This window comes from Strongylocentrotus purpuratus, unplaced genomic scaffold (genome assembly GCF_000002235.5).
Source record: "Strongylocentrotus purpuratus isolate Spur 01 unplaced genomic scaffold, Spur_5.0 spur5_scaffold_19, whole genome shotgun sequence".
Taxonomy (NCBI): Eukaryota; Metazoa; Echinodermata; class Echinoidea; order Camarodonta; family Strongylocentrotidae; genus Strongylocentrotus; species Strongylocentrotus purpuratus.
Genome location: NW_022145604.1, coordinates 19,269,933 through 19,285,294, shown reverse-complemented (window position 1 = coordinate 19,285,294; position 15,362 = coordinate 19,269,933). Strand labels below are relative to the sequence as shown.

The 15,362-nt window shown below is 37.3% G+C and overlaps 1 protein-coding gene across 3 annotated transcripts; it reads right to left on the bottom strand.

Annotated features, from left to right (window-relative positions):
• Positions 1-791: 791 nt before the first annotated feature.
• Positions 792-11,304, bottom strand: LOC592500 (sulfotransferase). 3 transcript variants are annotated; one of them, XM_030989778.1, is made up of 9 exons: positions 11,172-11,303; positions 10,716-10,760; positions 9,777-9,938; positions 7,791-7,918; positions 6,537-6,653; positions 5,840-5,966; positions 5,341-5,435; positions 3,906-4,089; positions 792-2,381 (listed from the first exon to the last, which is right to left on the bottom strand). In XM_030989778.1, the coding sequence occupies exons 2-9, from the start codon at positions 10,720-10,722 to the stop codon at positions 2,269-2,271; spliced, it is 933 nt and encodes a 310-aa protein (XP_030845638.1). In that variant the 5' UTR covers positions 10,723-10,760; positions 11,172-11,303; the 3' UTR covers positions 792-2,268.
• Between the last annotated feature and the right edge of the window lie 4,058 nt (positions 11,305-15,362).

Genomic DNA, 15,362 nt, shown 5'->3' with positions numbered 1-15,362 from the left:
TTGGTACTCGCCCCCCCCCCCCGATCTTGACATAAATGTAACATACTTCACCATGAACATGATAGTATTACACATTTTTATTCTATATGAACTACCTACCAACCCAACAAATATATCTCGCCATTCTAAACGTTTAATTTCATCTAACTCAAAAAGTTGTATTAAAGCATGTAATATCCTTTGAACGCTCCCGCAAGATAAAAATAAATGTTTGTATGTTTCTATTTTCTGCTTACAAAACGAACATAAATTATCACCTACAAAACCAAATCTATGAAGATGCTCATTTATGGCTCCATGCAATAATTTAAATTGAAATTCTCGTTGTTTTCTAATGAGTATAGTAATTTTTGGTCTAACAAATATTTCTTTTAATTCTTTATCTATAAAATCATAATCATTTTGCCCATCCTGCAAATCATACATTTGTTGCAGTGCTTTGATAAAATAATCATAAATTGTTCTTGAACCCACATCCACAAACTGTATTTTTTTACTAGAAATATGGAAATAAGTATTAAAGCTTATCAAATCAACCTCGAGGAATTGTTCATACCCTTGATCCGCCCCCTAGACTCCTCTCCCTCACTCACGCACGTTATTTCGCATGTCCAATTAGAAGCATAAACGAGTATGACGTCACTTCCTCAACTCATTCGCATTGGTCAACCACATACCTACATACACACATACACACACGCACACACACGATTATACATTAGAGGGAAAGCCTAGTGGTTGGTCATTCGGTCGTTTGAACACAGTCACATAAACACGTAACATGACCCATATTTAATTCAGTTCAATTTATTATTTCCAAAATTCGATAAAACATGACGCTAAGAACATACAAAACGACCAATAAGCATAGCTATAATAAAATATATAGTAAAACATTACCACAGATAGAAAAACCAATACAAAATTGTGGGATCAAAATATGTTTATCCATGAATCGTGTGAAGAAAAGGAACATCATCCCTTCCTCATGTGCAGGGGCGGCGATTTCTTTTCATGACCAGAGGGGGGTGGACGAAATTCGAGGGACGAGGGAGCATAGTGTAAGCTGTGCTTATCTTAATACCAACGAATACAGATTTTCCACAATATTTACTTGTACATTTTGAAGGTTTTTTATGCGACCGAGCGAGAATTAAGACTTTTGCATTTTTATTAGTCTAAACGCTGCACTCTTAGGCCCTCCAAAGCCTAATATGGTGTTGCAGTATTTAGTCAGTATTTGCAATACATTTTTTTGTACACGTTTTCAAATTTTCCGGGGGATGCCCCCCCCCCCTCCAAAAAAAAGGGGGCGTGTCGCCCCCGGTCCCCCTAGGTCGCCACCCCTGCTCAGGAGGGATTCCCCCATCCCACTTCCATGGTCCATATGCCCTCAATCTTCCATGATTATGTAAACAAAGAAAACAACATATTCCTTTCCAAAGGAGGGATACCCTCATTATCTTTTACAACCCTTCCCTATTGTTTTATCGGAAGTGGTACCAGTTTAATTACGTCAATAATAACCATTGATCCCTCGATCCCATTATATTTATACCGGGCCACTTCATGCTGCTCGAGTCCGTTGATATATGTGTACATTGTGTATCACATGAATAATTATGAAGTATTGGCCCTGCATTGTTGATAATAAAACATGACCTGTTTTTTTTTCTTCTTCTTTTCTACCTATTTTGCTTTGGTTTGTAGTACCTAGTATACCTACACAACTGTTTTATACTATTACTCACTTTGCTAGTAATCATGATTGTTAATGAAGTGATATTGAAAAAATGTACATACAAAAAGTAAATGTGCAACAAAATTCACATACAGTATATGGATAGAAATACATAAACCATCTCCACCATGCACCATTAAAATGATAGTGCTAAAAAGAGGAATAAAATAATAGTCACATTTGTATATGTTTCCCAGTTACTAGATTTAATGGATAATCCACACATACTCCGCTCACTGAGAAGTTTTCTGGCCAGGATTAAGGTTAGGGTTAGCGTTAGGAACAGGGTTAGTGTTAGGATAGTATGTAGGTTAGGATTGGGTTGGATTAGGATTGAGTTGGATTAGGATTAGGATTAGGGCGAGAGTCAGGCCCCGGGATCGTGGTAAAGGTCGGAAATAATGTTATGGATATTCGAGTGGTAGGGTATTCTGCAGTTGTTCCAACTGAAGCTCTCTTCTGAAATGGACTGATGACTGTTGAATCGACAATCGCTAACTTTTCATCGGGGAAACTGGTGATGGAGGCTAAAGTTCAAAGGTAAAATTCATGCCAGAGCCATTGGTTTTTCCACGATATAAGTCATCAAAGATTATATTCTGGGCTACGGTAAAATGATTTTTCCAGTCGCCAACCTCTCCTAAACAGGAAAAAAAGAATGGAAAAGAAAATATATATTTGTGAATGATAGATAGATTTGTGTGATTATGATGAAGACCCTACAATGTTATTCTATTGACATTGGGACATTAACGTGCCCCCCCCCCCAAAAAAAAAAAAAAATGTGTACTGAAATAAGTGAAAACCATTCTTGTAAACACATTGCATGTTGTCTTTTTTTCTTTCCGAAGCCAACTATAAACCCCCACCCCTGTATTCAGATCAAATGGCAACTCTCTCTTTCTCTCTCACTCTCTCCCTCTCTTTCTCTCTTTTCCTCTATCTCACAGAGAAATATCCCGGTCGCGAATCTACAGCCCTCTATAGCTAGCTTAACGACAGGGGGTCACCGGGGGGGGGGGCTGTGGTCACTCACACAATTTAGAGAAATGTTATCCCTTTACGCTCTCCTTCTTCTCCACTATCTGTAAACAATATATCCATTTAACCTCCACCCCCCCCCCCCCCTGCCTGCTACGGTATGTGGCCGAAGGAATACTGCGGCGCACAGTGGGCCAGGGAGGGACCAAAGTGCGCCAAAACTAAGTTTGGGTGATTTATTTTTTTCAATTTTTTTCTTGCCCAGTTGAAAGGTAATACATAGAGGAATACCTCAGTGAAATATTTAATTCCGGTATGCACAATAAGGGTATAAATTTACTATTTCAAACAGCAAAATCCTACATATTCACAGTTTTAGTGCAAAAGTGACTTATTTTATAAATCTTTCAATTCAACATGAAGTTTTTAAGATGTTGATATGAAATTGCTCTCACATATTCCTGATAGTTCATTTCGTTGAATGAATGGGTTAAAATTTATAGAAACACAATCTTCATGATATATTATAGGGTAATTCACTGAAAAATTGGCTAATTATCCATGTTTTTTATAAATCCAAAAGAAATGTTTAGATCTCCGCGGTGTACCGCTTAAATTTTAATACCACCCTTTCCTCTGATGTCTAAGCTTCAAGTTGATACCAAATTTGGCTGCCCGATTTTGCCCGTTGTTATGTTAGAGCCGATTTCCCTTGCCACATTGCCCCGAAAAAGTGGGTTTTGGGAGTCCGCGGATGAATCATGAAGGATTCGTAGTCATAAATCACGGCGCGAGGGGGCGCGTGACACTTGTTCTGACACCAAATAAACACCAAAATAAACACATTTTTCGGGGCAATGTTGCAAGGAAAACAGCTCTAACATAATAACGGGCAGAATCGGGCAGCCAAATCTTGTATCAACTTAAAGCTTAGACATCAGAGAAAATGTTGGTAATACAATTTAAGCGAAAATCCCTGAAAATCCAAACATTTCCTCTGGATTTATAAAAAAGAAATCCCCAAACATGAGTTTTGGCGCACTTTGGTTCCTCCCTGGCCCACTGTGCGGCGGCCCAATAATTGCTATTGGCAGTAAATATTTTAGTCCCAATGGCCGTCGCGGCAATTTCGAATTCGAATTTATGAATTGATTTCATTACCCCTTTCGCTATTTCAACCTACCTTTTCTTAGGAAAGATCTCTTCTGTTTCGCCGCTTCTTTGAAGACCAACAGCGAGTCAGGATTGGCCGTCGGGTCTTTCTTCATGGCGTTGAAGGTCGAGTTCTCGGTGATAACGTCGATGATGTCATCCGAAAGCTCTTTGCCAAGGAAATCACAAACTCGAACGACGGAGCCTCGAAGATCCTGTAAATTTAACGAAAATATTAATATGTTAAGAAAGGAAATATTGAAGGTAGTCCCTTAATTCGACAAAACATGACATACACTTTACATTTCATTACGAAAGGGGTATAGAAGATGATTGATTGATTTTTATTGATTGATTTTTATTCGACAAGCTTCCAACATACAACAATATACAATAATAACAGATCAGAAATAAGTCAGCTTGAACAAGATAACCCACGAAAGCTCGAGAGCTTATTTCCAGTGGGGTCCCTTACAGACATGTATAAAATTAATAAGTTGAAATAGTAATATTTACAGACAGATAAGAAAAATAAAAGACTTACTTATAATAATGATAATAATGATAATAATAACAACATTAAACTGATGATAGAAAATAATAAGTACAAGAAGAAAAAGATATTAGACCGAAATGTGAAAAGCATAGCGATAGCGATAACAAAACGATAACGAATAAGAAAGAGATATTTCTTTAAACAAACATGATCTACTTAAAATTGGACTCATTTGAGCCATGTATTTTTTCGTTCAATCTGTTGTCGGTCTGGGGTCGGTCTCGGGGTCTCGGGGTCGGTCTCGTCACGATAGTACATCACTCACAATCTCACACCACTAAACCAACCCCTAAATATTTCCAGATCGACTGGTTCTTTGCAACTCTTTTGTGATTATGCCATCTTTTTACATCGGCCAGGTATTGATCGTGTAAATGTCGCAGGAGACTGGTGTTTCCCATCTCTTCTTCTTCTTCTGCTTCTTCTACTTCTTCTTCTTCATCTTCTTCTTCTTCTTCTTCTTCTTCTTCTTCTTCTTAATATTCTTCTTCTTCTTCTTCTTCTTCTTCTTCTTCTTCTCCTTCTTCTTCTTTTTCTTCTTCTTAATATTCTTCTTCTTCTTCTCCTCCTCCTTCTTCTTCTTCTTCTTCTTCTTCTTCTTAATATTCGTCTTCTTCTTCTTCTTAATATTCTTCTTCTTCTTCTCCTCCTCCTTCTTCTTCTTCTTCTTCTTCTTCTTCTTCTTCTTCTTTTTCTTCTTCTTAATATTCTTCTTCTTCTTCTCCTCCTCCTTCTTCTTCTTCTTCTTCTTCTTCTTCTTCTTCTTAATATTCGTCTTCTCCTTCTTCTTCTTCTTAATATTCTTCTTCTTCTTCTTCTCCTCCTCCTCCTCCTCCTTCTTCTTCTTCTTCTTCTTCTTCTTCTTAATATTCTTCTTTTTCTTCTTCTTTTTATTTCTTGTCCTACTCACTTGTTTCATTTCTTCATATGTGATGAAAAGGACGTTGGATTCATGCCTCTTATTCCACCAGTAGAGTACGTTTTCAAACCAGGATCCACGGGGAACTGGATATAGAGAGGGAGTAGAGAAAGAGAGGATGGACAAAGAGAGAGGTGGAGAGGATGGGGAGTGCAGATGGAGGCAGGGAGAGAGTGGGTGGGAGAGAAGAGGGAACAGGGATAAAGAAAGAGACGGAGAGACAGAAGGAAACAAATGAGATTTGGAATCATTATGATGTTTACCTTACAGTGACCATAGAAATATTGATTAGGATAATAATTGATAGAAAGAGAGCATTGTTCTTACCAAAAGTGCTTTCATCATTAAGTACCTATTAATACCAATGAACAAACTTTCGTATGATTCGATCCCACGCATCCCATATTCTAGGGCACCAAGCTACAACAAACAAAACAAAGCAAACACACAACAAACAAACTAACCCACATAAATATAAATGGAAACTTACTGGAATCGTTGCAGAAATCAATGAAGAAATCATTCCAGTCTCTGTATTGGGGCAGGTTGGGCGATACGTTACAGAAATGGAAGTATGATACGGCTGCATCTTTGGGATTCCTCGCTACGTATACGATCTATAGGGTGATATATTGACAGGAAATAATTGTTATTTTTGTTATTTTATTTCATCCATTAGTATTGACATTATTATTATTAATATCACTATTATCATCATTATGATTATTTTTTAATACAAGTTAAATTTTTATTGTTGGAGATTGATACTGTGTGCTTTTTGACTAAAACAAAATACAATTTTTGGGTCAACTATTTCGACCACTGCTACTACTACAACTGCTACTACTACTATTACTACTACTACTGGTAGTACTACTGTCACGGAAAAACGACAATTAATCTTACTGGTTTTAGGTCTCGGCTCAAAGAGGCTTTATTCATGGTGTAACTGAAATCCAAACACCAAAGGTGACAACTACTATTACTACTACTACTACTACTACTACTACTACTACTACTACTACTACTACTAGAAGAAGTAGTTGTACTACTACAACTACAACTAATATTAGTACCACTACTACTACTGCAGAAAATAAACGTCATTTTGAATTGTACAGCTACCACTATTGTGATAAGTAATATATAGTTTTGAAGGGAACAAAATATGATTCAATGTGACATACTTTTGGTTTCTTTTCATGGATCTGTGTAGGAAGGAAGGGGGGCGGTAGCTGGGTCTTTAGCAGGCGGGGAGAGGGCACATTCCTGGCAATTTCGTACAAGCCCGTGTCATCTTCAGCCTGATGGGGGGAAAAAGATAACTGTTCATTGACACTGTTATAATAATTAATGGCGTAGTCACAGGAGGACACGTGGTCACGTACCGCCCCTGGTCCTCATCGAAACAGACAAAAGAGATAGGAAATAGAGAGGGAAGAAGAGAGTGAGAAAGAGAAGAAAGAGGGATAGTAGGAAGAAGAAGAAGAAGAAGAAGAAGAAGAAGAAGAAGAAGAAGAAGAAGAAGAAGACGAAAGGGAGGTGAAAAGAAGATGATAGGACTTCCTACATCTCTCGACCCCCCCCCCCTAGTCGATGGCCTTGTTAAATTAACATTTTATAGCGTATGCCCCCATCAACAAATGACTGGGCCCACCTTATGCCACTGATTGTTATAGGCTAATTCTTCAATATCTGAAAAGATTATCCAATCAGACCTCTCTAGAAAGGCCATCCAAGGGCAATATTATCAATCTATGATGTCATGTTGCCAGACGTAATTATAAATTCATTACCATCTGCAGACGAGAAAGCCAATCGTCGCCTCACATTAAGGTAACCGTCACTTTATATTATTCATGCATACAGGTCGTTAAAATGTATTTTACACAATAACAAAACTACATTGTCACTATAAAATATTTAAAAATTGATCACGCTTCAAAAAAAAAGTCGTTAAACTGGACATTCGGGCAAGAGACGTCAGACCCCGACCCCGATTGTGCTCGTTTGCCTGTGTATGGAAGTTTCTGATTTCGTGAATTTTGTGGGCATTTTTTTTTGTTGGAGCTTGATGTCCAAGGTGTTTTGTTTTCCCTTTTGAAAATACGCCCCCCCCCCCCATTTTAGAATGTTTCTTTATTATGCACCCGGCCTGTGGATATCATCACCTTTTGGTATGCATCTCGAAGAAGAGAACCCTTGAATGTTTTACCCACAGTTTTTCTTTCAAAAGTCGGTCAACTTTTCCCTTCCACCGTATTTCTTTTCTACCTTTTTGGTAATCAGAGCCTTGACACAATTCGAAGAAGGGGACTCTGACTCTATCATGACTTATCCACAACTATATATGTTTTTCTATCAAAATTTTGGTCAGTGATCCAATTCAAAGTATCCTTTCTAAGTTTCTAAGCCCCTGTGAATATGTTCACTTATTGTACCGTTTTATAGTCAAATCCCTTCGGCATCTCGAGGAAAGGAACCCTTTTGAAGAGGTGTTTCTCCCTGACGGCATCCATGTCTCCTTTAGCGAAGATCAGTGTGAGAATGTTCTGCATCCAAGTGGTTCCTGTATATTTAAGAACAAATAATAATGATGAAAATATTAATCATGATGATGACAATAATGATGATAATAAAAATGATGATACTAATAATGATAGTAATGGTAATGATAACAATAACAATAATAATGATAATAATAATATTAATATTCTATCATCAATATTATGATGATGAGGTGATTATTATTATCATTATCACCATTATAGAAGTAAAATCCTGTGATATTTCGAAACCCACCCATTCAAAAAGGCGACCTTTAACAAAAATTGCCCTGTCCCTCTCCCATACATTGCCCCCCCCCCCTGCTCCCATCTCAGTGTGATGCAATTCACTTGGGAGAAAATGACAATTTATCTTTATAATATCATATTTTAAAGTACCATTATCACAATAATAATGATGCTACTACTACTTCTACTGCTACTGCTACTACTACTACTACTACTACTACTACGACTACTACTACTAATAATACTACTACTACTACCAGGGGCGGATCCAACCGGCGGCGAGGGAGGGGGCCCAATTCGTGAGAAAATATTTTTAGCGGCGACTTAGCCGACCGGCCAAAATAAGCGGGGGGGGGGGGGTATGGAGCGCTATGTTTTGTTTTACTCGACACCCCCCCCCCCCCCTTGAGCGCCGGGGGATGGGGTCCGTCTTCTTTCTTTTTTTATTAAAGATAAAATTAACATGAACTGTTAGAACGGTGTTTAAAATATCACTGTTTAAAAGAATGTTGTTTAAAAACGTAAACAACGTTGTTCAAAATCGAAAAATCAGTGCTCAATTGGCTTAAACAACTATCTATTAAAAAACCAACAAATTTAATTAAACAGAGTTGTTTAAAAAGTCCCGGGGGCGTCGTTGATATTTTCTCGATACGCGATTGCAATTTGCGCACACACATGCGATATGCACAAAGTCAAAGTACGTACATAATACATGCATGTAAGCATGCAGTGCTAGTGTGCAGTGCAAGTGCTAGTGCAGTGCAGACGAAAATGGCGGAACAAGGGCAAGGCGACGACTTGGTTCTTCTCGGCTTCGCCGATGGGGTTTAGGTGAAGTTATAGAGACAAATAATAATGTTGTCTTTCACTGCCATGAATATGATGAACAAATGTTGAAGTAAATTGGCAACAAGCTCTGCATGTTACAGTGTATAAATCGTTGTGATTATTGCAGGAGTGGTTCCAGTAGGTCATTTCACAAATTCAAACAACCAGATAATAACCATTAAACAGTTCTGTTTAAAATTTAAGCAACTCCTTTTAAACAACCCAGTTGTGCAGAAATACTGAATAAACAACAGTTGCTTAGTAATTTAAACATTATTGTTTAAAATTTAAACAACTTGCTTTAAACAACCGAGTTGTGCAATTTTATTACTAAACAACTGTTGTTTAAAAGGTTTCCTAATTTTTAAACAACTAAGTGTTCAAAATGTAAACAACCTTAATTTGTTTAATTTATAAACAACAGTTGAGCGATTCACCGGTTAACTTTGGGTTGTTTAAAATTTTAAACAACTTGTTTAATTTTTTTCTAACAGTGTAACCATCTATTTTTTAAACCTATTTTGGGGGCCAGGCTACTACTACTACTACTTCTGATAATAATATTTGTAGTAATAATAATGATGATAACAATGATAATAATAATAATAATGACAATAATAATGATGATGATTATAATACTACGTGTAGTAATAATAATAATAATAATTCTGGATTTGTCGCGCCTCATACTCCAATGATGTTTCTACGAGGTCATATTTCAATGTAGCGAAATAGGATGCGATTGCCGTCTTTGCATGAATGAACAGAACTATTATTATTTTTTTAATCAATATCATGTACCTGATTTTGGCCACGTGATGAGGTATGTGTCGTCACCTTTCACCTCAAAGTTCTTGAGGTCATCCAGGAATCGTTTAGGCGTGAACTTGGGCATGATCCAGCCATCGACCTCGTGGCAGTACTCCTTGGCAAATTCCGGGAGGGTGTCGAGCTTTGGAGTTTCTGATTGATGGAACAGGTCAAAAATCAATGAAGTAAATTGTTCAATGTGTCGTTTTTTTTAATTGAAATTTCAAATCTCAGTGTCAATATTAATCTCAATCTCAATCTCGGAGTCATATTCCCGTTCTTTCAATTTCAATTTCACTTTCAATGTCAGTCTCAGATTTAATTTCAATTTTAATTTTAATCTCAATCTTAACATTATAGTCTCATTCTTAATTCTTTCAATTTCACTTTCAATGTCAGTCTCAGTTTTAATTTCAATTTCAATTTCAATCTCAATATTATAGTCTCATTCTTAATTTCAGTCTCAGGTTCAATTTCAACTTACATGGACATTTACATTCACATTTCAATGTAGATTTAAACCAAATTAACTCCAAAATATACAGACTGAGATTTTTAAAAAAAATATTTACGCTTTGAAATTAACGAATCATAATTATGGACGATACACTGGGTTTGAAGATGTGATCCACAAAATCGTATTTTAATTGCATGAAAATATTCCTCCATTTAAGATTTGACTAATTTTGTCGATATTTTATTCCAAACGTGGGAAATGATTAATTGGACAAGAAACACAGGTATAGAACTTCCAAAATAAGGTAACCGATAGAAGGGTTGCACAGTCTAATTATCGGTTTAGTTTTCAAGCCCAGCCATTCCCTGTCGACAATTATCTCTGTATCTCTGTTCTTCATTAAATAAAAAGCACAACTTTATTCTACTTTCTTCTCCACTTCGTCTTCCCCCAAGAAAATGAATTACACTTACCTGACATATTGAAAATCCTTGTTGTGTTTTAGGCGGGAAATTGATCTGAAGAAGAAAAAAAACGGATTAAAGATCATAAGGCAAATATGAACGCCGACTTTTCCCAAAGAAAAAACACAGTATACCAACCTAACCGAACCCTATATTGAACCCTTAACATATCATAATTCACCTTACCGAACACCGAACCGTACCGAATCCTATATTTAACCCTCATATCCTAAATCCCACCAGCAATACAAACCCTTATCCTATATCTTTGACAATTTTTTTTTTTAAAAGTCCGAAGCAAATATCTTGTCGCATCATACCTGAATTGCAATAGATGAATATGAAAATAATCACCATAATCACAATCGCTTGTGGAAGTATATAAATCATTATTATTTCATTATCGTAAATTTTGTGACGACACACGATTAAAATATCATTTAAAAAAAGTAATTAAATACTTACAGAAAAATCCTGAAAAATGTGGCGTCCGACGTAGAGCTGTGCAGGAATGTGAATGATACCACTTCCAATTTCAATTTAAACTTTTATTTCTTGTAACGAAATAGTTCTTGTAACATAATCGTTGATGTGAATCTGATGGTACTGTATTAAAGTCTTTCAACGAGTCAGAACAGACTACCTCTATAATTAATAAGGTAGCAACACATTCGTAGAGTTTATGCAGGTATTATGGCGGACATAACATCCAGTAAAAATCGTCTTTCCTGTTCGAGACAAATATACTGGTATTTTTTTTGGACTATTTTTCTTTATTCTTCACAAACCCCAAAGCGTTTTATGGGAATTTGTGAAGGACTCAAGCCTAGTTCTACAAGGTCTGACAACGTCCATTTACACAGAACATCTTAGTTACTGACGATATGTTTTCAAGATAATTTTAATCATAACTTTTAGCCCAAAGAACCATCAAATTCTTGATTTTTATATATTAAAAAATAGCTTGGCCCTAAATAATCACCCAATGAAGCCCATACGGTTTGACCACTTAATCTACTTCAACCTTTTAAGACGTTGACAAAAACTATGTCAAGACTATGACTATGGGCGTCGGGCCTACACCAAAGAGTTCCCGAAATTATACATTCTAACAAGCATATCCACAGCCTGGGTTCTTAAAAATCCACATTGTTTATTGGAGCTTCTCCCGAAACAATTAAGTTTCTGGTGCCGTTATAGCTTATCATCGAATCTATTGACCAAAATGCGTGAGCATAACATAGTGACAAATTAATTAATTATTCCACGCGAATAATTATTAGGATCTCTGTCCAGTAGTGCCGTGTTTGTGCCATCGAACTGGATCGACCAAATTAATTGATTCATAATATTTATATGCAATATTTTTTCCCGTAACATGAGAGTAATTTTAATAGTTTCATACTATTAATTAAATGTAATGTTAACTGTTATTGTATAATTGTTTTAAATGGGGGCACGCTACAAGAGTCCTATCTCGCACCCCGGGGCAACGTGTCTGACACGGCCGGTTGTAGCAACTACTCCGAAGATCAAGATTACATTAATCTTGATCTAAGGAGACACGAACGAACGATGTATGTAATTTTCCGCAAACGGTCATAATTTATCGATTTGTTGAGTCAGTTTCTCTTCTTCAATTTTGCGTGTGTAATTAATTAAGGCAGGGTCTAAAGCGTTGTCATTGCTTTATCTTTATGTCAAGCTACCCAGCCCTCCTTTATTGTGTCCTTTATCTCTCTCTCTCGATCTCTCTCGATCTCTGCCCTTTTTCTCGCTTCCTCTCCCTCTCTCTATTACTTTCTCTCTCTCATACTCTTTCCAACTTTCTTTATCGCACTGCTTCTTGCATTTCCCTTTCCTATTCTCCCCTTATTACTGACCATTTATTCCTTCCTCTCATCCATTGCAGATAAATGGTCCTCAAAAAGTTTAGATTTAAGGTAGATCTATACAGCATATACAATCATGCATAACTTGCTTATTTCTAATATTTATGTCATATATTTCAACCAAATTATATTATAGCTGTTTCTGTTAAGTTAAATATATGTGAATTTATATGCATATTCAATTTGATTAATCAGAAATTCTAATCATTATGTATCATATATGCTGTACAAAATTCGGAAAACACCACCACCGTCGCCGCCACACAATTTTGGTCACATGCGTCAGAAGCAGGAGGGTCGGGTGGTGGTGGTGGGGGGGGGGGGGGGGGTGCACAGTGGGGCGAATTCCCTGCCTATAGTATTAAGACTATAGTAATCTTGTAGTCGACATTCATAATCATGATAATCCCCCCGATCCAGGGCGCCCGCCGAACTGAATTACATGCTGTAGTTTAGATAATAAACAAATATGCCTGCCCTATTGATTAGTACACTGACAGGATAAAAACACGTGTTATTTTTTATAAACCATTTCTGCAATGTGACATTTTTTAAAATTTAAATTTCATTATATTTCATCATTAGTTTAACAACTGATATTGAAGGGAGTTTATGCAATAGCTTATCTGTTGTCAGGGGCATCGTTAGACCTTTTTCAATGGGGGGGGGGGGGGGTGTAGATGTAGAGGCCAACGATTACCGACAAAACTAGCCACCAATTACCGACAAAATTAAATGTCCCTATATCTTGCGTATGCGCAAATGGTCATTTTCCTCGACGACATAAAATATACGAATTATTTCGTCAACTTAGTCAGCATCATAGCTATATATTTTAATGTAGGCGCGTAGCTAGGGTGTTATTTTAGGGAGGGGCGGTAGAGAACAAGCAAATCACTTAAAGAGGTCACGAAGTGCGTTTCTTCGGGGGTGAAAAGCCTCCCGCGCGAAGCGCGGAAACCGTAGACATTTCATTAAATTGTTAAGAAAAGAAGATGATTTGTTGTACCGTTTTCGACTCTTAAAAAGCCCTAATTGTCTGAATTCAGTTTCCCTTCTCTCGCGCGAAGCGCGGATGCTTTGACATTAAGACGATTCGTTGTACCGTTCGCGACTCTTAACCCTAATTGTCTGAATTCAGCGCGGAAGCTTTGACGTTTCTTTAGATTATGACAAAAAGCAGACGATTCGTTGTACTGTTCTCGACTCTTAATCCTTATCTGAATTCAGTTCTCCCCCTACCGCGCAAAGCGCGGATGAGTAGACGTTTCATTAAAGAAGACAATTCGTTCTACTGTTCTCGACTCTTAATCCTTGTCTGAATTTAGTTTCCCCTCCCCCCCCCCCCTCCCGCGCGAAGTGCGGAAGCTAAGACGTTTTCTTAAATTAATAGAGAAGGAAAACGATTCGCTGTACCGTTCGCGACTCTTAATCCTAATTGTTTGAATTCAGTTCCCCCCCCCCCCTCCCGCGCGAAGCGCGGAAGCTTTGACGTTTCATTGAATTGTTATAGAAAGAAGACGATTCGTTGTACCGTTTTCGACTCTTAATAAGCCCTAATTGTCTGAATTCAGTTCTCCCCCTCCCGCGCGAAGCGCGGAAGCGTAGACGTTTCATTAAAAAAGATAACTCGTTCTACTGTTCCAGACTCTTAATTCTTGTCTGAATTCAGTTTCCCCCCTCCCGCGCGAAGCGCGAAACCTTTGACGTTTCCTTATATTATTATAGAAAGAAGACGATTCGCTGTACCATTCGCGACTCTTAATCCTTATCTGAATTTAGTTTCCACCCTCCCGCGCGAAGCGCGGAAGCTTAGACGTTTCCTTCAATTTGTAGAGAAAGGAGACGATTCGTTGCATCGTTGTTGACTCTTAAAGGTAATACAAAGTTTTGGGAAATTTTGAAAATTGGGTGGATAGTGAATCTTTATAATTTTGATATATTTGAATGCCCCCGTGGATGTATTATAAGCACTACAAAAATCAACCCCTAAAACACTTCAGTTTTCGAGAAAAATTAAATATAAAAATTTACCGGTGCTCCCGGTAAATTTTGATAAATTTCAAATAGCGCCTACTGCAGTACAATGTTAGCTTCGACCATGAAAATCTCAGAATATGTAGTTTTGATATATAATTTCCAAACGGGAATAGCTAATCGGTCGATTTTAGTCAAGAAACATTGTTTCATAGCTAAATTGATATCTTGACCTTGAGAGGGAGCTATACAACATAAAGAGTTTATTATTTATAATTTCATAACTTTAGACTCGATTTCAATCGGGACAACGATCAATGAATATTGTAGGAACGCATATGCTTCCAATATGTTAATTTGAACCAAATTCATGACCCCATACCAAAACTTTGTATTACCTTTAATCCTTGTGTGAATGAAGTTTTCCCCCTCCCGCGCGAAGCGCGGAAGTTTTAGCGTTTCATCCAATTAGAGAAAGGAAGACGATTTTTTTTGTACCGTTGTTGACTCTTAATCCTTGTTTGAATTTAGTTTCCCCGAAAATTTAGACCTCTTATTTCTTTTGCTGATATTATAGGAAAGTGAAACTTCGAGAAAATACCAGTATTGTAGGTGTACTCACTCTCGAAGTCGTCACAGCGGATAAAAAGTCACAGTTCGCATTGATATTGTATACACGAGGATCGAGCAAAAATACCGACACAGCTGACCCGACACAGCAACATATTTATTCGTGTCTTTCTTGCTCTCTCGACGAGACGACTCCACGCAACAACCCCCTCTCTTT